At 37.8% G+C, this 23,740-nt stretch overlaps 1 protein-coding gene across 5 annotated transcripts in view; it reads right to left on the bottom strand.

Annotated features, from left to right (window-relative positions):
* TULP4 (TUB like protein 4) overlaps positions 1-23,740 on the bottom strand; it is a 170,402-nt gene that overhangs the window by 126,478 nt on the left and 20,184 nt on the right. For 2 of the 5 annotated variants that reach the window (XM_068938593.1, XM_068938594.1), the window contains exons 2-3: positions 23,341-23,480; positions 13,264-15,536 (exon numbers count right to left, since the gene is read on the bottom strand). In XM_068938593.1, the coding sequence (XP_068794694.1) occupies positions 13,264-13,515 (252 nt within the window). In that variant the 5' untranslated portion in view covers positions 13,516-15,536; positions 23,341-23,480. Of the gene's footprint in view, positions 1-13,263; positions 15,537-19,535; positions 19,679-23,340; positions 23,481-23,740 lie in introns of all 5 variants that reach the window. The other 3 variants (XM_068938592.1, XM_068938596.1, XM_068938595.1) reach the window with 2 other exon arrangements.

A 23,740-nucleotide genomic window follows, 5' to 3' on the forward strand; every position in this document is an offset into this window, starting at 1 on the left:
GCACACACAAAGTCATGTGACAGAAGGAACCAAAGCACATAATTTTCTCTTAATGAGCTATTGATCCATTTGGGTAGAAAGACTGGGCATCACTAGTCTAGATACATTCTACCCCCTCACACTTCTCATTACCTATGAGAAATGTGGTATAAAATGCCTGGCTGCTTCCACCGAAAATTATAAGAAACGAGATTTTGAAATAGAAATCAGAGTTACTAATCTGCTAATAACCACTCAAAACCAAATACAAGGTGGACAGTCTTCTATCAAACAATTATGTGATCGCCATGATTAGAACCATCCCAAAAACTTTCAGCTGATCAAAAAAAATTCTCAAAATACGTTTTCATTTCAAAACAACTCCCTTACTTTCACCTTAAAGTTTCACTTGCTCCAAGAAACGAAAAATACAGGTAGGTCTTCAGTTTTATTTCGACTATTTTCAAGGTTTCCTCTTCACAATTTTCCAAAGCAGTGAATGAGGGCGAGCAAGAAGACCTACGCTAACTTACCAAGCCTTAATAGCTGGTGAGGATTAAGAGCTCAACTTGATTTTTCAAACTACAGTGGTATCTGCAGTACTGTCAAGGATAGAAAAAGTATATTGCTAAACCATCCACATTTCTCAGTGATTCTAGAGTTAACTAAAAATACAAAACTTATACTTTCAACTTATTATCTTAGTTTCTCTAGCTTCCACTCCGATCCGAGAGGATCATACTTCCATGTTTCAGATTCTGTTAAAAGTCTGTGATGCTCTGTCTTAACAAGCCATGCAGCATGTAAATACATCATAGAATTTTGCAAGAACACTCCAAAAGTCAAGCTCAACTGGGTATGTTTGTTCTAACATCTCTAATGTTATCACCAGCAGCACTGAATTCAATTGTTAAAAACTCCCATTACTAGGAACTTTGTTATACATCCTCCAAGTACAATCTGCATTAGAGCTGTTCTGAAGCTTCCAACAGGTGCTTCCTAAACTGATTAACTGACTGAATCACAATAAGCTGAATATAAAATACAACTAAAAATATTTTTACTTCGAGTGCCAGTCATCTAAAGTCTCAAGTTTTAAAGTTGGCTATCCTGTCCCATCAAGGAATAACTCAAAATTAGCTAGATATATGCCACAGAAACAGTGCGTTAGTGCCCAAGTGCTGTGGGGCCACGCACTACTCATGATCAAACTCTGAAGATGAGTCATGGAATATTTTTTTTTTTTTAAATTGGCCCATGAAAGCAAAAGATGCCCAGAAGAATATCAAGAAGATTTGAGTGACAAAAGCAAATACCTTAATACCAAAAAATGCTGGTTATATGTGTAGAATTATGGGATCTGAGCACTGAATTAATTAATTCAACTTCACCATACCTGAGAAGGTAAAATTATTACTTCAGAAAATGAGAATTAGATACTGGTTACGGTGAAAGCTCATCAAAAACCCACTTCTCCACAGCAACATTCAGTTGCTTCAACCACGAGACTTCATTTTTCCTCTAGCAGTCCTTCAGTGCATACTAATTTCCAAAACAAATAACACAGTTTGTTCAGGCAACTTTCCCTCATCTGCAGGGTACCATCCATGCACTGAATGAAACAATTCCAAGGGGGAAACAAAATGTTCGTGGTCAGGTAATTAAAAAAAACAAAAAACAAATCATAGCATGTATGAACAAACACAAGACATGAACTGACATGACAACTCTATGTAATTCTAACATTTCATAATTTTTGATAGCTTAACCTTCTTCTCTGATGTGCAATGGCTGCCTGCCAAATTGTTCAAGCTTTACAAAAGAAAAGGAGAAAACTTTCATGTCACTCCTGACATCCACCACCCACCCACAAAACAATCAGCAGAACTGAGCTCTACTATATTGCATTTAACTAACAGCTATTGCAAGTTGCCATCCTTATTTTGGATCATTTTTTACAGCGGGTGAATCTGATGGCTACTGGCAAAACAAAAGAAAGTCAGGACTTCAGAACATTAGGTACAATTCAAGGACCTAGACAAAAGTCTGTTCCAGCAGCAGGCAAGCGGACCCTCTTTCCCTGCCTCCTCTCCCTTCCAGTTACGCATGTTTCTCACATCCAAACAGTCCCAAAACTCCCATCCTATCTTTCACGTTGCTGTATTCCCCCAGGTCCTGCTCCTTCCCACCTTGGCCTAAATTCTGAGTTCTTGTTCTGCTCTTATGGACGCTGCTACCACTTTATGAGTAATTGCACAGTAATTTCTCACATCAAGATAGTAAAACCCCTGCTTGAATAAATGTCAACAAAAACAACAAATACTTCTCAAGTAGAATTCAATATTGTTCAACAGTACAATAATAATACAGGAAAGCTTACAACTTCTAGGAAATACTGTTCATATCCCAGACACTACTACCATTTGCACCAGTTATTTAAGAATAAATTTTTAGTAGTAAGCTATTTCTAATACTTCTAGGAGCATGAGAAAATCATCTTAAGGAGTAAGAGTTCCTTTGGTATTAAAAAACAAAAAACAACAAAAAAAGCAAACAAACTTTTTTTTCAGCTTTGTGTCCTGGAGATTACAAACATAAGGGCCACAAGAAATTTAAAAGTCTGAAAACGTCAAGGTTATCTTTTAAATCTATATCCATTACCTTTTACATTTCTGTTTTATAACTTTCAGACAGGAGATACACTTGCTACTTAATCTCTGTGCATTTCAGTGCAAAAGCCTCGCTCTCAGAAACTATCTTGATAAAATATTTCAGATGAACAAAATGCCTACTGTAGCACAACAGTAATTTTTATCTTGTGTACACACACCAAATAAGTGTTTCTAGTTTAGTCTGAGCTATCATTGAGTCTTTAAGGCACTAAAAATGAGGGATTGGTAAGAAAAACACACTGAAAGGGTACGAACAGCTACAGTAAGAGCAGACCCACTATTCCTTCAATGTCAATAGCCAAATAAGCAAACTGAGAAAGCTCACTCCTTCAGCTAGCATTTGATTCATGCCTATTCTAAACAGATTTTAAGAACTGTTAGTTAGAAGATAACACTCTACAAAGGTCACAATAAAAAAAGGGCATACTATGCTCACTTTTAAAATGGTATGGCACAGTACGGTATGTCTCATCCATCTGTACATTTATCAAGCTCTATATGAATTTTGAGCTCAATATAACACATTTGTCTTACATTTTATGAAGCTAGTTGAAAGTAAAGCATGAAATATCATATGAGATTGTATGAAGCCCCAGATTAAATAGTCCAGTCCCTCATTAGCTTGTTTTTCTGTGGAACTGAACTTTTTAACGGCTGTTCCTCTTTGCATATTCTTTATTTATATGACTTTGTTTTACATGACTATATAGACTTGACTTTATATTACTATATAGATTACATTTCCTTTTACTATACATATAAATACACAAATTTTAACTTGTTCTTTGACTTTTCCCCGTCACATGAACAAGCTGAAATCCAATTCCTTCAAGTCTGATGAAGGAGCCTTGATTACTGTCACAATAAATATTAAGAATCAAAGCTGCAGAAAGAGCAACTAAAATAAAAATAAGGCATGTTTGAAAATACTAGATAAACACAGTAACAAGATTAAATATACTTACCTCAAATGGTAGAGACTGCACTATAGCGTTTTTAGATGAACCTAAAATAAGTAATGCATTCCATTTTCAAAGAGGGCACCTCCCTTTTCTATCTCAAGCGCTAGGTAGCTCATTTTTGTTGTTAGCAGCAGCTCAGGTCCTTGAGGATGGAAAAATGATGTGCACCTGTAGTTACTGGCTGTAGATGCAAACAATCTTTCCAGCCTGGGGGAAGTATGCTGCTACCAGCCATTAAACACTCTTCCCTGGTGAGTGTAATTACAACCACTTCTCACTTCTTTGCTCTGAAGGAACTAAGCAGCAAGAGGGCTGGTGGAGTCACAACCAGTGACCATAGAAACTAGAACTGCTACCATAGCTAACCTAATGAGACTTTAGTCTCATTGGGGCCATTAATAATACATAATAATATCATGTTAAAGCCTAGTTTGAATCAGTTTGATCAACAGAATGACTTTATGTCAGTCATGACATGTAATAATAACTGGACGCATGTGTGGCATTTACTAAACTGACAATATTCCAATCCAGTTTGTTAAACACCTCCCCCCACCCCAATTTGTTTCTTTTGTAATAATAAAGTAGGATAAATTTTAACAATGAATATTTAACAATAAAAAATTTAACAATATTTCTTAGATTGAAACACTGACTATTTCTGATTTGCTTTAAAACAAGAGCAATGTATATATTCCAATCATGTTCCTCAATAAATACATTGTTTACAGTTTTTATAGCTTGCGTAAATATTGCTCCTGGTCAAGAGAGCCTATGACATGCAGATTGCTCTCATAAGTGGAGCGCAGGATCTAGGCCTCCTAATTAGCAGAGGGACTATTAATTCTAAAGATGCCACTGAAGATACTATTCTGGAAAAGGTAAGAATGTTGGAAATACAATGAAATTTAAGTATGCACATGACTGGTGGCATTCAAGGGGAAAATAGTAATTCTTACTTTAAACATCTGTGACCAACAGGGTGCCAGTGGACAAAAGCAGAACTGCTAAGATGACACATGAGAAGGCATTAGTCTTAGGCACTGATAAATATATAACTCGTGCTAACTGCTCGCTTTGTACATTAAAGCAATCTGTGCCTGTAACTGTAACATTAAATGTTCTTCCATTTTATACTCTTGCTTCAGTACTGGTCCCATTTTGGTCATAAAGCACATTCTTAACTCAGAGATATTACCCGAACAAGAAGTGACAGGTACTCTTAAAGTGCATCCTTTCTTAGTCACTTAGTCCTCTGCATACTTTTGAGGATATCATCTTTCAAGGGACCACATTTTGAGCTGCCATTCTCCGAAATACATACAATTCCTACCACAACACAGTTTATTAATTAACTACACATTTAACATTATCGCTTCTGGCAGCAGCTGAAAACACAAGCTTCCTATATGCTCTCAGGATACTTCTGAGCCGAGGAACAAGATACTTAGGTATTACCAGGCTCAAGAAATACTTTATTGATCCAAATCAGAATTAAGGGAAGAAGGGAAGGTTAGGAATAGGATACCTTCACCTTATAAGGAACTTAACTGGAAGGGCCCCACCATATAACCTCCACCCTCTTTTCCTACAAATTCCACCTCTGAATTTCAAGGTGAAAAATATTTTCACCCTTCTCCTTATTCATACTCTCCCTTCAAAACAATTCATTTCCAATGCTGTAACCTTGATTATCATCACATCAATAAGATCTGGCATTTGCAGCAAGAAAGCTTTTGGCACATCAGAATTCAGACCAACTTGTATCCCTTGTATACTAAACTTTCTAGTACATAATCAATACTACTTTTACCAATAAGAAAAACAAAAAGCTGTCTCCTGGTCTCCTAGAACAGGCTTTTGGGATATCTTCATATGCACAGCCTTTAAAGATAAGGTCACTCCTCAGGAAAGATCCTCATTAGGGTAGTTAAATAGCTCTTCACTTTTAGTGTTCTGTAACTGAATAATCAAGCTTTTTTGAGTCTTCTTCCTTCCTTTCATTTTTCACTGACGTAATTCTTTGCCGTGTCACTAGCTGCAGACAGACCTTGATTCATTTCTTTTGGTGTAATCAAATTTTCCATTAAACTGAACATCTTCTAGCTCTGTTTGGTCAAGGTTAAAGGCTTGAGAACTGGCTCTTAACTGGGTGGAAAAACCCTATATCTTTTTTTTTTTTTTTCCCCTCCATCTTACCCACATGATGGATTTTTCCTTCAATAAGCTGAAACATTCCCTCTTTCATCAGCTTTTCCAAGACCTCTTCCAGGTCCGTATGCGTCACTTCTGCCATCCTCCCTTCCCAGGACATCACTCAAGGTACTCTTGTTTCAGCAGGCCCTGCTGCTTGCCCTTATCCCATACAGACACCACATCTGTGGAATCTGCTGCTGCTTTCCACAGGTTTTGATTGAACACCAGATCCCCACATATTTGCGTAACTTCACTAAAACCAGTGTCATACTCAGCTTGGACAAAATTTCTAAGACTGTCTCTACTCCAGCCGTGTTTGTCTCTCTCTCTCTTTCTCCTGTACATATGCACGTACATGTATGCACTTATCCTACGTAGTGACGACCTACTGCTTCAGATTTCTTGACAACGGCTTATTCAAGACCTTCTAATTGAAGTTCCTGTGCCATTGAAATAGCTTCTTCTCCTCTTCAGCTGCCTGGTGACAAATTTCCTTTGCAAATTCTGCTTCTCTTGTGAAGCTATCCTCACATCCAACAGCTTTGAGTTGATTTGAATTAATTCCTCATGAAGATCTGGAATATGTTCTCCAGCTGCCTGACTACTTGTAATACTACTCTGGATTTTTCCTCTGAAATATGCTACCTCCTCTAGCACATCAGTTTGTTCCCTCATTTAAGCCAAAGTCAAATGACTTCTCTCCACACTTCCATATTTTTAGCACTTTCCATCTGTCTTCAAAAGTTATGTTTGAAAACGTTGCTCCACCTGCTGAGGTTCAAAGGCTTTCACCTAGATTTCTTTTCTCTGCAGAGAGCAATCAGAACAAACAATCAAATTGCCAGGTTAAGCTCCATCAGCACACATCCACCAGCCTGGGAACCCTGCTACCCTGCTGTTAATCTGGGCAAGCGAGCTGAACTCCTTCCTGCTGAAGTTTCTCTTCTGAACAGTACAGACTGAATCTGTAGTATTTTGCAGCTCGATTACATTCTGACTACTTTTCTTCACTGATACAGCCATCTATGTATATTTCATTTCCTTAAAACGCAAAGAACTAAGATAGATAAAAGGATACTGTTTTTCAATATACACATTTGCCAAGCAATACCAGAACTGGAACATTCTGATTCTATTTTTGAGCCTTAAAACTTGCACTTCTTTTTGAAAAATCCACAAAAAATAAAGTTTACTAATTCAATTTCATCTTTGTTACTTCTGGTAACGTTTCATTAGACAAATATATTACTTCTCTTTTAAACCAAGACGGTGTCATTAATGGTTATTATGGCTCAGAAATGCTAACAAACTATGCATCAGGTTGTGACCTTTCCTCTTCAGAAAATACTCACGTATCAACTGTCAGTAGTCATCTCACCTCTTCACTACATCTATAGGGCCTCATCATTAAAGCTTAGTTAAAGAAAATGCACTTGTTTTCCTTAAACACACAAATGATCATGCTAAACAATGCATCTAGGAACAATTCCACCTGCAGAGTTATGTTTTATAGTCATATTTTAACAATTTAATGTGAATAAAAATTTGGGGTTCATCGCTGATAAAGGTGAGTTTGACTCCACATTTTTGAGCAAAGTTATCCAACAATAAAGCCTTAGCCACACATTACAGCATGATGAAATGTAAAATAACATTATGACTTCCTTACAAACAAATTTTTTTTGTTTAAAAGCTGGCAATACTATTCTCATTTCATATATTTGTTTTTTTACTCAACCTCCAGGGATGATTTTCTAGATGCTTACTGAAACAAAGAGTAAACCTGAAATTGAAAAAATCCTGAGTGAATGACCTATCCTTTGCAATAAATACATCGTTTATGCATGACATACAAAAGCAACTTTCAAGAAGCGCATCAGCACAGCATTACCACCTCTTGTTATCTGACTACGGTTAGAGCAATATTGGATGGTTTCCTTTAAAGTTATAGGACTATAGAAATTAAAAAAAAAAAAAAAGACAAGAGGGGAAGACAGACAGAAAGGGCCAAACGGTTGACTGCAGCTGGAAAAGACAGTATCACCAAAAAATAAAATAAAATAAAATAGACTTGTTAAACAAGCTGTACTGGAGGTGTACTGACACAGTTTAGGCCATACTTCCATACTTTGGGATTTGCAAATTGATACGCAGCAAATAGGAACGGGAAACAGCATTCATCATGTCCTGCCTTCTCTATTCAGTAACAGAAAAGCACGAAAGGAGAGCTAAGGCTGATCTGCAGTATTTTCCTCTTGTACCACTGAGGCTTCTGTAGCCAAAAGGCATCTTTGTGGTATCTCTTTATCTCAGAAAAAATTTCTCAAGTCTTCACCTGTAACAACTGTTCCAGAAGTGTTTGAACTCAGTGATTGCGGTCCAGATTCATTTACTGATCTGTTTTTTTCTGTTTAGGAAATAATAATAAAAATTCACTTAAGATTCAAACATCAGTTAAAACAGATACCAAAGTTTAAAAAAAAAAATTCAGTTTTTTCCTATCAGCTTACCAGTAACACCTGTAAGTAAAAACACTAGTGAAAGGTTTGTCTATCTGTTTTTTATTTTAAATTTATCTCCTACACATGCAACAGACTTCTGCAAAGAATCTGCTCTGCCACACTTGCTTGGAAGTTCCACGGACACCCAAAAGAGGCAGACAGAATAAAGAAAAGCTTTCCTTTTAAAACAGGAAAAGGAAATTGTAACCACCTTCCACTCTAAAACAAAACCAGAAACTGTCAAGAGACCTCTCTAACAAATATAGTACGAGAAGCAACATTTATTGATATTTTTAAGGGACGGTGTTCCTTTGAAAATCTGTATCTAAAAATAAATTCATTTGACAGCCCAGATGAGACATGTTTATGCCCTTATCTACTTCTAACTCCAGGGTAAACAAAACAGGCATGTTTTTTGCAGCTAATTATAGTCATTCAAGACACTCCAAAAATGTCAAATATAAATAAATGAGCAATTTATTTTATGTGCACATTACTGAGTATGCATAGTTTTACTGATGTATTCGGCATGTCAGTGAATTCACTGCATCAGCATTTGCATAGTCTTGCACTGCTTTTTAATGTTTCAGTCCACCGATTAGCATACTGAATTTTATTAAGTATATCAAAATTGTCATATTTGCACAATGAAAAGAATACACACCTGAAAAACATTTTTAAAAATACTAATAACTTAAGAAACATTAAGTGCCATAAAAACCATCAGCATCTTAATAAACTAGAATACAGTGGAACACCCCAAAAGAAATGCCTACAGCAGCGCCACTCAATCTGTCTTGATCTGCAGACATCCTGCAATTTTTTCTCCAGAAGGGAAAATCCTATAATGCAAATTGAAGCTTATTGAGGATATACCCCCACCTTTAATTATCTTTCATGGATCTCCTTGAAAACAGTCTAGAGATCTCAGGATGGATCAGAAGTTGAAAGCACGTACTTCTATGTCACTATAAAAAAAAAAAAAAAATCACCCTTGTATGCTTTAGAGCTGATGGTCACACTGGGTGAAACCCTGACCTTGCTGAAGTGAACAGGTATTTTGCCTTTAATCTTTAATTCATTACTGAAACAAGAGTCATTAAAGGATTGTGCTCAAGTACTCTTCTAATACTGCTCCCCAGTGCAGTCAAGGGAATCCAAGTTCGGTAAAAATCAAAAACTTCCACATTTCACTCCAATTTCTGCATAGCATTACATTTAAATGTACAGGGAAGGGAAAGGCATTTCATGCCATCACATCTCTGCTCTTTGGCTGCTAATTTATACATTCTAGCACATTTTCCTACCTTTTATAATTTGTGCCAGACTTAAATGAGAATCCCACCAAACAGCAGCCTCCACTGGCACGTTCTCCCAGACCAAGAGAAAAGCTCCAAAGCCAAAACAAATCATGAGCCTCGGTGCCCAGCTGCAATCATTCATGTCTGCTCTATAACCTCACAGAGAGGCATACCTCCCTTCACATGGCCAGAAACAGAGGAGTGCTCCTACGACACGTGTGAAACGGGCACAGTTGCACAGCACACATTCCCTCTTCCTTCTTCATCAAAGTTGCTTCTTTCTTCTTTTGCTATACGTACATTTAATTGTTCATTCTAGAATGGCGAGAGCCTTATCTAAATAAGGATCAGGATGTGTTATCCCAGGTTAACACAAGCTCTATTACAAAAATACAGTATTTTAACCTCCTGTCACAGAATAAATGGAACCTGCTTATTTCAATCTTTACAGTTTTCCTTAGAAACTATAAAAACATCAGGTTGCCAATTAAAGTAATAGGGCAGCCACTTCCTAGGTCCGAACCCCAATAACCAACCTTGAAGTAACTGTTAAAACACAACCACGGCTCACGCTGCAAAGCATTTCATTTGCAATTATTGTTCGATGCTATGAGTCATGTGATTCCACCACTGCAGTATGTGTGTCAGCAACTCGGTCCTGGGTATTCTTCATCCATAATTGTTCTGGTATGCTATTACAGTCAGAAAAAAAGAGCTGTGGACCAAGAAATTTCAGTGAATTTTCTCAGCAATCATAAAAACATCACAAAAAATACAGCACTAACATCCACCTTCACCATCCAGTTAACAACAGTGTCACGTTCTTGCCCAAAGCACAGTGCTGCATTACCTTTTGCAGATTTTCACCCTAAAACTGAAATACGATGCACTGCTCTGCCCACAGCATATTGCTAATTATACTCCAAATGAAAAGCATTTAGCTTTTGCATCTTCACCACTTCCACTCCGCTCATTTTATCAACTCACACTTTATAATTAAATGTATGCTAACATTAAAGCAGCACTGTGTGTTGGAAAAGCAATAAACTTGACCTGTGGCACTAGCTTTATCCCAGAGAGAATATACAGGTATAAATCACCACTTCTGGGGGCAAGACAACGCTGTCTTAGCACTGGTCAATGATACATGCTGGTTCTTAAATATTAAGCCAGTCACATCCCTTTCGGCCTCCTCTGTACAAATGCACCTTTAATCAGACACACATACCAGGATATGCTTGCAAAATTAACATTTTTTCCATTGTGTCAGGTGGCAAGCAGAAAAGACAAGGCTGTTAGCTTATTTTTGAAAATGACAAAGAGAAAGCAAAATACGTATTTTTTCTTATGCATACATTACCAATAGTTTTAGGTAGTGGCGCTGTTCAACAATTTGATCTCTTTTAAAGAATCTTTCTATAGACAGATTTAGAGAGAAAGGTATTTTCTAAGAAAAAAAAATCTTACTCTCCCATTTAGCTCGATGCCTTTAACAAATAAAGAAAAATTCTGTATTACAGTTCCATCTCTACCAAAATCAGTAGAATTATCCTAAAAAATGAGAAAGCAACATTCAGTAGGCCTGGCACAGAGTGTTACATAGCACATCATCTTGTGAGGACCAACTTCCATTTACACCGGTGCTCAAAGAACTAGGCCAGCAGGAAAATCTGACCACAGCAATAGACCCATTACAGAAAGCTAGGTGCTCTAAGCCACCTTTTTCTCTTCACTTCTGACACCAGCATACCAATTTCGTAACCTCCATACAGAGAAGTGAATTGGTAGCCTCTCTTCTGGTCATCTGCACAGTTTCCACTACCAGGAAAATTATTTACACGAACACAACTCTCTTCACTAATGACAGCTTGACCCAGCACATTTTAGGAACCTAAATCCCCAAAATTTCAAACAGAACATTTCAGTTGCATTTTGCATCTCTCTTGGGCCTATAAACGTTAAGTGAAAGGCTGCGCTAACAGCACAGCACAATCCACAGAGTAACAGTGCACTGACCCAGAAAAAGAATCCTACAGCCTACTGAATAAGCAACGCAGAACTAGCCAAAACCAAAGGGCAGTGTGAACACCAGCATCTTCTTCACTTTGCTAGCATAGACTTGTACCTAGTCGCCTATTTCCATGTTTGTCCCACAACAAGACTTCACAGGCCCGTGAAGAGCACTTTCTCTATTGTTTCCAAGACACGTGTTATGCAGGTGAAAAACAGGTGCCCAGATACATAGAACAGTTAAAGAAGAAAATACAGAGAAATGAAAAAGTCACCGCTGTATCTCATTTTTCAAATGTGAAATGTAATTTGTAATTAAACATGATACTGACAATGAGAGATGGTCCAAAACAGAATCCTGGATTCAAACACCACTCTTCCTTTTGGGAAAATATGGCTATAATTTTTTGACCGAACTCTATGCAAACATATATATATATATATATATATATCTCTATAATACATATATTTTTTCAGGTAGAGAGAGAGAGAACTTATAGTACATTCATACTCCTGTGTAAAGACAGACACAGAGTCATAAATAAGTGCTTCAACATACATTTTTAAAGAGAACTGTCATTAATATTAACAAAAGAACCAAAACCAATCCCCCCTTAATCTCTGATGCTGCTAATGTCAAAAGGGCAACATGCAAGTCAAACGAGTAAGTAGCACAAAACACAAGAAAAACAGCATTGTATCTTTGGTTTTAACTTCAGTACGTTTGCTGTCATTCCACTCACTATGCTAAGACCAAAGCTTTGATTCAGGCACGTTCTTTTCAATGAGCCCATCCAAATGCGACCTAACTACAAAACAGACTTAATAGTAAGGAATGAAACAAAACCCTTACACCTGTACAAGATATTCTGTATGCTACTGGGCATCATTTACACTTTCCTTCAAGTTTCCACAGGAAGGAATGCATGAAGCTCCGTGCAGAAACACAGGCAGGTGCCAAGAAGATGGTAACACACAGCTGAAATATCAACTTTTACCAGCAAATATATCCCTTTCAAAACAAAAAAAGTTTTTGTATCACTGTAGTCAGGACAATGCCTTGCACTGAAGTTAGAGTACATTACTGCAGGGCATCTTAACATTCTTCTGTAGAGACCCACATGCCCTCTTCACCAACAAAATGACAGGTTTTTTCTTCAGATGACAACTATCTCATGCCACTCCAGCCTGCTGCAGGGCATTCCACTTCACCATTTCTGAAAAACAGGCAGACTTTATCTCAGCTCCTCTCCCACTACCTTGCCATTCCATAAGTCTTCCAAGTCAGATTTTAATACCATGTAAAGACTCAGTTGTCACAACTTTTAACTCCCTTGTATGTATTCATTGCATTTGCCTGGAAGCTGGGAGCTGATGAAGGAAAAAGGAAAAAAGGGCCAAACCAAAACCAGAACCACTTCCAGAGAATCTCACACCTTTTTCTCCTTGCCATAAACCTCATGCATTTGAGTTTACTGAAAAGACTCCAACGGAGTCCAAGCACATTTGAGTTAAGCCTGAGCATCCTTTATACTGTTGTATCAAACTTCAAACAGAAACACTACAGAAATGTTATTGCTTCTAAATGTTTCTAAAACTGGCTTCAAACTCAACCTTTAATTGTAACACACAGTTTGCTTACCTCACTGTTGTGGCCCCTCAAATTGAAGTTGATTCTCTGAGGGGTGTTCCGGTCTCTCCTGCAATGGCTGGAAGTAAAAGTGACGCCTACAACTCCTCTGCCATTGCCTGTTGCCAACCAGCCTTCCTCATAGTATCGTCTCCTGCACACTGGTTTCTCCTTCTCACTTTTGGGAACTCTCCCTTTCCAGGAGAGGCAGAGGATGTTGGAATCGCTGCAAAGAACAGGCCCATGTTCCACTGCTGCATACATGCTTTTTAAATATTTTATTTTTTGACATAAGAAAGTAATATGTCTAGTGCACAAAATTTAAATCAATTTTTTTTTTTATTGATAAGACTGACCTGGGATAGATCATTGAAAGGGAAGAGGATGGGGTCAGTGTTTATAAATATCCACCAAATGCATAGTGAAAAATTCCTCTATAAAAGACGATGGCAGTTGGCTAAGAAAAAGTAACATTTAAAAAAAAATTCAGGTTCATTTTTGTTTTCGAGTCCATAGAGTGAGGGTGCACTTATCCTTTGGAGAAGCAGCTACTTCGTTAAGAGGCGCTCAAGAAATGGTTAAGTCATCTTTTTGCTCAACTTGATATAATCTTTATACAGCCTGAGATTCCAGTTTAGCGTAATGCAATTCCAGAGACAAAGAGTTGCAAATGTGTAGGTTTCAAGTAACTTAAGGCTTTTAAGATTTCCTCCAGTCAGTTTTTCTTCAAAAGTTCAGTTGCAGAAATTTATACACACGCATATACATATATATGTATATATATGACATTCATCTTTTCCAAGCTGCCCTCTGGCATATCGTTTCCATCTGATGTATTTCTGCTGCTAAAGCTGAAAGAGATTGCATAAAGGGAAAAAAAGGCACACAAACCGTGCGAAACAACAGACCCGAACTTGCGCAGGCACTGGTGTGCCCGGCCAGATGGGAAATCCCTCTTGGTACTGAACCACTTGTTGGACTCAACAGTTTTTGCAATCCAAAGCCAATCCAATTTTCATTGCAGCACTTTTTTTCCACCAGAGACCCAACACAGCCTGAACCGTTTGTCACGCTATCTTGCCTGCTTTCCCACTTTTTGCTGCCACACACGAATGAAAAAGAAACCCCCTCTTCACTTAGCAAAATCAAAAATCCTCTAAAGCTTTTAAAGCAGGTAAGTTTGCCTCAGGTGAACCATGAAGTTCTGTCTTGTCCAAAACGGGCTAAATGTCAAGCTGTTTTTCCTTTACTTTTCCCTTTTTTTCCTGCTACAAAGAATCACAGACTTTTCATCCTATCATAAAAACAAATGCCAGAATTAAAGCACATCAAATAAGTACTCTTTTCAAATCTTCTAAAATTCACGGAAGGAAGAAATATAATCATCTAAAAAAGAAAGAGAAGCAGCATTAAAAATCTGACTTCCAGGTTGCACTATTTCTCTAGATATTTTCCTTGTTTGTTTGAGTGGATCTTTCCTTCTTGATGCTTGTCTACAGCACTGATTCATAGTTCCAGACACAACATTTGCAGCTGTACAAGAAGGAAACATATGAAGTATTCCAACCGTTTTATTTGAATAACATTTATGAGCTCAATTAATTAGTATTTATACCACACTAAGTGAAAAGAAGAAAAAGGAGAGGGAGAAAGAATATGCAAGTTTGATGATCTGGCTAACTCAAGAAGGACAGCGAGGTTTGTTCAGTTCAATGCCCAGACTTGTCCCATAGTTCCTGAACGTATTTGCTTCCAGTCATCACTACTCAACATGTGGTCACGATTTATTAGTCCAGTCACAATCTATTGAGCCCAATGGAAAATGTGCCAAAGATCATTCATTGTTCCTCTGCAATAACAAAGTTGATTTCTTCTACTCCGTCTTCTTCTGTTTCCCTTGTAATTATTGATTTAGACGGGGGAGGTATTTATTATTTTTTTTCTGTGTAGAGGGTGTTTTTTCTTCTTCTTCTTGCAAATCTTTTTCACCCGTGCATACCATGTGGAAAGTTGAACACTAGTGGCAGGTGCCTTTCCACGGGTTACTGATTCTCGCGTTGCAAAGGTGCTCCATCTGGTTCTTAAATTAATTTTCATCAATTGCGAAACTCTCAGGAATATGCAAGCGTAAGTCTATGTGACAACAGAAACGTGCGTATATTCATGTACATGCACAAGCTCACTCAATCTGATAGTCAGAGCTGCATCTGCCTTTTCAGCTTAGCTGCAGTGATCTTGTAAGACACCCGTCATTCAAAGCTTGAAATCTCTGGTTTCTTCCAACTCTGCAAGACAAAGCACACACACATTAAAAAAAAAAAAAAAAAAGTGAAAAAATATGCCACAAAACAGCTTAGACAGAGATGCAGGGATTATTGTGACAGTAATTGAAGCATTACGATTAAATATTTTATATTAGATGCTTACAAAATATCTGTAATATATACGTGCAACATTCAGACATATATGCACTTTTTTTTTTTTTAAACACGCACGCGCGCACACACACACACACACCCCATAAAGTTTTCTTTCAAGTTCCCAAAGATTTCCACCAAGGACATGCAAAACTACTAAAATGTATCCAGAAAGGATACATCAGAGAAAAAAAGGAAATCTGGCCACAGCCACTGGAGCACATTCTTAAAGAAAGATTCCACAACTTTTTGAAGTGAGGCTAGGGAAGGAAGGTAACAGTTACAGAACAGACGTATAGTTAGACACCAAGAGACACAAATCATGAAGTACAGTGCTAAAGTTATCAGCCTCAAAAGAATAAAGGATTGAAATGACTCCTCTGGGGCTTGAGTTCCTACTTTCGGGAAACCTATGGTACTGCAAAATGAAAGCTTAGAAGTTTGAATAAATATAGATGAATTTTAAAGACTACTCAAGTCTTGAATAAGTCTCCACTTGAAAAATGAAAAAAATTACCCATATGCAGTTATATATAGATACGAGACCAAACAAAAAGGTATGCGAGACATTCCAAAAGATGCATCTGAAGCACACATGGATGCAGTTATTGCACCTACACAATTATTGCAAAAGAGCACTCATTAACATTAAGAATTGCATGCATCACATTCATCAGAGATGTAAAAATGATCTTGTCTGTATCACATATGGCACTGTACTAACCTCATATTTTGAGTAACTAACCATTTTTTGCAGTTTAGCACAGCTATACCAATAATAATCAAAAAAAGACAAAAAATAAGAAACAAATTTATAGATAACAAAGCAAGGCCATGAACTAGCTTACAACACAATCTGAATAACACCCTTATCAGGAATACTCTGTCCATGAGGCCTGGTGAGTCTCTTATCAGAGCTTTTCAGTGTTACAACCAACCAACAATTGATTTTACAAAAAGGACTGCCTGCAACTGTTTTCATCATAGCATGATAAGGATTTGTGAAGCGCTCTTTAAATTTCCAGACTTATGGTCTTCGTCAATTACTTCCCGAAGAAAGTTCATATACAGGAAAATTTCAAAAAATTTTCAGAATACAATGATTTGAAGAAATTCTACGCTTATCCTATATACAAGCTTGATCTGTAAAAGTCAGCGCTCTTATCTGCATACACGCTAGGGTTTTCCTAACAAATAACAGATCTGCATTCCAGAGTAGACACTGCACATTACTTTCCTCAACTGACAGCAGCACCTGTATTGATGCAGCTCTTCACTAGTCCTAGGGAGGTAACAGAACTGTCTTTATTCAGAAAAAAGAAAAAGTCTGAAACATCAGTAAGAGCACATGATTAAGTCTTTAACAGAATTATCTGAACCGTGCAAGTACTACATCTTTAAGGGTGAATTTTAAAATATGGACAATTATAGATCCAGTGGCTTTGCATAAACTCTGTATATAATGTCTGTCCTTGTCCACTGCATATAAAATTACAAAGCTTGAGAAAAGGACCCTCTGCCTCTTGGCCAATAACATTCTCTTATTTGAGTCTCCTTTTACCATTATTTCCAGGATTACTCAAAGGCTTTAAAATATCCTAACTGCACTAGAAAAGCTGGACAGAGAGAATGAAAATATCTGAAAGTTAATGCAAAAGGAATAGAGTCAGTCATCATTCATGTACATCAATAGGAACACAATAATCTCTACATGAATATGTTTATCTTTAAATCAGTGAAAGTCAACACTTTCCTATATGTTGTACTTGCATTCAGTAGACAGATAAAAAAACACTTTTAAGGTTGCAGTATCAAGCACCCAAAGTATAGGAATGGAAAGAATTACAGATCCCTATACAATCGCAGTTTAGCCTTTCTCCTTCAGTTCTACCCTCCCGATAATTCTTATGAGATAACCTAATTAAAATACTGAGAAGCTAGTCTTCCCAAGAACATCAGTACTTTGTGTAGTCACTTCCCCCCTTATTCTGTTGCCATTGCATCTATTTGTTGCAGTCCCACAGTTTTGCTCCTTTCTACACATTTAAACCAGTTGCCTTGCCTTCTTCTGCCCACCACAAGACATAAATTAAGTTACTACCTCTACAGTAAAGCACTTGAAAGAGCTGAAGGTGAAAAGCACTATATATAAGAGCTAGGTGTTATTTACACAATCTTAGTATTGGTCTGAATTCAGTACAGACACCCTACACGAAGCATATTCAGCTTTTCAGATGAAATGCTTCCAAACTACATTTCTAACTGCAGGTTTTTACAATCAAGCTTAATGCATTTTTCTTTCTGAATGGGACAAGAGACAATCATAGAAGTTCACGGATCCTGAAAAAGTGTTCATTTTTGCTGTAAATTGTTTCTGGCACTAGTAGGTCACTAAATATTGACAAGTAGTAGTAATCTTCTTTTATATACTCTCACTTAAAGTGCAGCTGAAAACATCTTTGTTCTGAATTTTCCCCTGTAACAAAGGGAGAGCCCGCCTGAACCCATACTTTGGCATCATTTTGAGTCTACGCCCAGCGATGTAACAAGTTCTTTAACTACAGACACCTAATGAGACAAAAGCACATTAGACTTGTGACACAGGAAAGACCAAGGATCCACAATTATTCTGTCTGTTTTTGCTGGGCCAACGTAGCTCCTCTTGAATGCAAAAAAAGCAGCAGGTTATGTTTCCACTGTATAGGAGTAAATTTATATATTACCTTAAAAACATGAGCTTACTGAGTGTCTCATCTTTTCAGTACCAATGTTTAACTCAACATTTTTACTGCCTGTTTCCATTAGCTTCTATGAAAATGCAAGTGTTAAGCTGCAGTTGGACAACCAGAAACACATTTGCTTGTTCTCATGCATCTTTCATTGACGTCTCTCTCTTCTGTTGACAGAAAGAAGTCATGCACAGCCAAGTGTACCAATACAGTAGTAAGCTTGTCAGCATCTTCTGCTTATTGCACAGCCCCACTCTTCAGGGTTCAAAGTAGAATATCCAAAGGTGAGGATAAAAGGAGATTAAGACAGGAGGGAAAAGTGAAAAGGAAAATTCAGGGGAATGCAGAGTATTTCTAAATTATTCATTACCCAGATAGGACAGACAGACAGACAGACAGACTCACAGTCTGCATTTAAAAGATTTTGACCATTCAAAAAATCTACAGAAAGAAATGAAAGCTACAGAGTCTTTGAAAAGTCGGGCTACCAAATTTCAGGCTTTTTCAGCCCAATCAGACTTCCTTCCCATCAACCGCTCAAGAGACCAAAAAAAACAGCAGTTTTCCCTTCCTTCACAGTCCAGGAAAGGAAAAAATATATATCAATATCCATGAAGACGGATATTTTAATTAAAAACCGAGACCACAAACTTGCATTTTGCTCTAAAAGATCAAACCTAACTGGTTCTGTAGAGGCTGATAGCAGATGATCCCGCAAAATGGGACAACTGCGGAAATAACCTTCAAGATTACTGTTAAACACAATACTGCACAAGCAGCACTTCTTGCAATACAGTCACTATATTATAGGCTAAATACTACAGAGCTGGAAGCTGACCAGCTAATCCATTTTGACTCCTGTATCCATTGAGCTCAGCTTACAAAGTAACTCGAAGTATTAAATATTCCTATCCAAAATGAAAGAAAAATGATTTAACAAAATGAACTACTCAATTCCTAAAAGGCTAAAGTACAAACAAGACAGGATAACTGGTGTGGGAGTTTAAAAAAAAAAAAACACAAAAAACAAAACAAAACACTTTTCTATTAAAAAAGAGACAATTCCATGGGGAGAAAATGTAATTTTTGGCCTGAATAAGTAGTTTTTCTTCTTCTTTCACTCATCTCCTCTAATTACCTTTGATTCATTCACCTTCCATCGTGGTACAAGACACTGAGGTTCTCACCCTCCGTTCACATTACACAACTATCATTGGAATTTGGAGGACGTAACTCTAATACCAAGAAGCTAGCTAATGGTTATGCAAACGTTCTTCACTCCTAGAAAGACAAAGGAAAAATAGAGGAAAGAAAAAAAAAAAAAGAAGATGCTTAACTTTTGTTCTGTTTGTTTGTTTGCTCTTAAATGATTTTCTCAACAATTTCAGAGAAGTGAAAATGAAAAAGTAGTAGCTGGTTGGTATTTCTGATGTGCTGAATGTCCTTCTTCTATTCTTGTAACAGAGACAAGGCAGTATATACACATTACTTACACTTCAAAAAGTGTAAGATTATTTTCATGTATAACTTGTCTTTTCTGAAGAATAAGGAAAATATCTGCATTATTTCTATTCTAGAACTATTATATATACCCCACTGGCTGCTTTTTTGGCTGCTTGATGTTATACTATCCAACTAAATGAGAACTGAACGGAAAAAATACAGTTAGGAGGAGCAAGCAAGAAAAATTTTTAAAAGCCTTCAGGAAAAACATCTTCAAGAAAAACACCAAAGGTCCTTAACTGGGAGGTGGCAAATTTACATACATTCTCCAAAAGGCTGGGCCCTGAAGATACAAAAGATAGTAAGTTTTTAAAAACCCTGCCTATGGAAGAAGTGAGATAAATGAGAAGTAGTACTGTTCAGGTGGAAAAGAAGTTAGAAAATATAAAAAAGAGCACAGAACACTCTCTCTGCCTAAAGGTTAAGGTATTTGAGCTAAAGAGAACTTTCAAAAACACACAAGAAAAAGATAATATTTAGCTTCTGTTTTCTTTTTAAACACTTTAACAACTATGTACTTTAGCCCAATGAATACATTCACTTTTGCAAGAACTGCTGCAAGTCCCTTTAATCAGCTGCTAATCAAAGACTCCCACAGCAAATTTCCATGTCAAATAATGCTGGGTCAGTTACATTTACACAGCCAAGAAATAAAGGGGCTGCAACACAGAAAAACAACATTAAGGCTGGACTTCACAATACAAAACATTCAACTGCCAGACAAAATGAAGATACTTCTGCTTCCACAGCCCTCATCGCTTCTTTCCCACCCCCAAGCATGCCACAGCATGCCCTCATTTACGCCAGGATGACTGTTCAAGGTGCTGCACTTTGAACTGTATCAGGGAAATGTTCCAATTGAAAATTCTAGAAGTGAAGTCTGAAAGCAGCTTTAATCAATTTGCATCTGATTTACTAGATTTAGGCTCACTCTTACTTTCCCTTGTAACAAAGGATGCCTCTCCAGCCTCTCCTCACACAAGCTCTTGCCCTCTCACAACTGCGCGTGAGCCAGCTCACACTGATCTAGCTGAAAGTTTACCCTTCAAAAACATTGACTGACTGACCTGCGTCTGGATCAGCTTCTTTACTCAACTTATAAGGCACATGCAACAACACTACTGCCAGTGTAAGAAAGGCGGCGGGAGGTACACCACAGCAGCCCGATTTCACTCAGTTTGAATTGTGCTCAAAGGATTTTTCTGTTTCGCTTTAAACAATCAGTCCCTGTTACTGTCCTCAGCACAGTCCTTTACGCAGTTGCCCTGGCAAAACTGAGGAGCTGGGGCGCTACAGTAGAAACAGCTCTGAAGCAGAGGGAAGGAATACTTGCAGCTAGTACTACCACCTGAATGCTTTCTATCATGAATTTTGGCCACAGCGTGTTTCCAAAAATCAGTGTTTTGCCCTCAGAGGAAGGGGGGGGGGAAAAAAAAAAAAAAACACAAAGCTCATCTCTTGAGGGATGAATTTGAGATGGCTACCAGAGCGTCCTAGAGTAAAGGCTACCCACCAGCTACGGAAAAACACCCCACTTTCAAATGAATTTTGGTGAGTGAAACACTTCAGACAGATGTCGAAAGATGAAGAATGTACAAATAAAGGCTATTCTCCTTTTAGACCTATTGTAGATATACACCAATGAAGCACTCATTAAAAAACCTGAAGAGATACAAAAGAAACGTAAAGAAAGTAAAATGTAGGGATAACAAAAGAAATGTAAACAAGAAATCCCCTCACTTACAACTGTGCATTTTCTCTCTCAAAAAGGGCCACAATCCTCATAGCACAGAGAGCACCTTTACAACACAGATTTCAGGAGTCAATAATTTAAAACATGAAGAACACCTGTGTCCTGTTAATGACATTCAAACATCTTCCACTGGAGCCCCAGCTCTTACAATCTCTTTTCCATCAAACTGACTGCACTGACCTTGCCTGTAATTACAGAGCAATTTCTTTCCCTTAGGAATGTTCTGCAGCCTGCAAACATCCCTTGAGCCTGCAGCAGTTCTACGTAGTTCCTAATTATCTACACTATCTGCCCATAGGCTTTTCTAATACTTCCCTATGAACAGGCATAGAAGTTTTGATATCCTCCCCCAAAATCCCAATACACCTTTGCATGTGACACGTGCCTGAAAACACCGAAAATAAAATTACAAAAAAAAAAATAGGACGGGGAGAGGAAAGGAGAAAATAACAGAAGCCACTCAGAAGAGCCATGAACCAAGAACTATTTCTGTTGGACAGTAAGACTACCATCTGTGACTATGGTTCAGTCACAAATTTGATAAACAATTCACATCAACATGATCTGCTACAGAGCAGTTTCAGCGCACTGTGTTCCAGCAGAGAAGGAGGACGCTGAGTCAGCCCGCAGTGAGATTCTGGTGATGTCTGCAAGCTGAATCACAGGTGCAAAATGGACTGTGGGTATAGACTTCCCACTGTGCAGCTCTGCTCACTACAGGCTATGGGAAACCAGGCATTCACACCACAGTCACTGCTCAAAGGTCTAGACGCAAAAAGAAAGGATGCTCCCCACCCTCACATAAAAGAGATGTAAAGCTCAGTAACAGCTTTAGCCCTTCTCCATACCAGTCCCTTTTTTTTGTTGTTGTTTTAAGTTCTGTATTTTTCCTCTACGTTCTGGAAATTTATGCAAAAGGCTCTAGGTTAAAAGAACATTTCACGTGTGGTTCATGATGCTGAGTTACATGACTTTTCTCCTTGAGAAGCAAGGGTCACTAAAGAGGTCTTAAGTAAAGCAAAAGGTAAAAACTGAGAGCTTTTTAAACAAATGTTTGCAGCAAAGCAGACTCATGTACAGAAGTGAGTTGTTTCATTAGCAAGACTCTGAGGGCATGGCATTAGCTGCATACACATGTGCCCAGCAAGGTGCATGATCTTTTTGAGCTGCTCTGTCTGCATGAATATACCAAGTGCTGACCTGTACAGACAGGGGCAAGGAGGCCAGCAAGAAGCAGGGAGCCTCTATGCACAGTAACATTCAGTGCACCCACCAGAAGTCAGCAAAACAGATCTCACCTAGGTAAATTAGCTTAGCAGTCTGCTGTCCAACTATTTATTTTACAAAGGTCTTCACCGTCATGATTCTCTTTTCATCTCTAACAGAAGCATCTGGTCAGGATATTGGAGATTTAGGTACATACAGTATCAAATATTGAAGTGAGGATAAGAAACAGCAATATGTTGTAGTGTCAAACAGCACTATCACTCTTCTTGCACGATAGGGCCACACTGCAGCCATTCTGTTAGGAAAAGTTCAAAATTACAGAGAGATTTCTGGGGCCAAAGGTGCTCAGTGGAAGGACAGCTATAGAGAACTACGTGCCCTCTATTTTCTTAGACTTGATAGGAAAAAACATTTGTTGAAATGATTACAGATGAAGATGGATAAACAAAAATACACTTACACACTTTAAGTTGTTTTATTTGATGGAGATAAACTGGGCTCTCTGAGTTAGGAAGAAATTCAAGAAAAATAGCATTGGTAGATTCTGCTGTACTCTCTCCATTTACTGACAAGGAAGAACTACGCCCAGCAGTGTAGATCCTGACGGAAGAACAAAAAGAAACATACGGGGTAGGAAATATTGGAACAGTTTTTCTGGGAAAATTACTCACATTGAAATCAAAAAATAAGCCTGTATTTCTTTATAGACTGTTATCACTGATGCTTGAAAACCGCACATCAAGTGTTCATTATGTAAACAGGACAAAGAATCAAGAACTTGAAAGCATTTGGAGAAAAACAACAACAAAACCTAGGAAGAGAAAAAGATTTTCAGGAACTATGGGAAAGCACACTCAAGG

The sequence above is a fragment of the Struthio camelus genome, chromosome 3 (genome assembly GCF_040807025.1).
Source record: "Struthio camelus isolate bStrCam1 chromosome 3, bStrCam1.hap1, whole genome shotgun sequence".
Taxonomy (NCBI): Eukaryota; Metazoa; Chordata; class Aves; order Struthioniformes; family Struthionidae; genus Struthio; species Struthio camelus.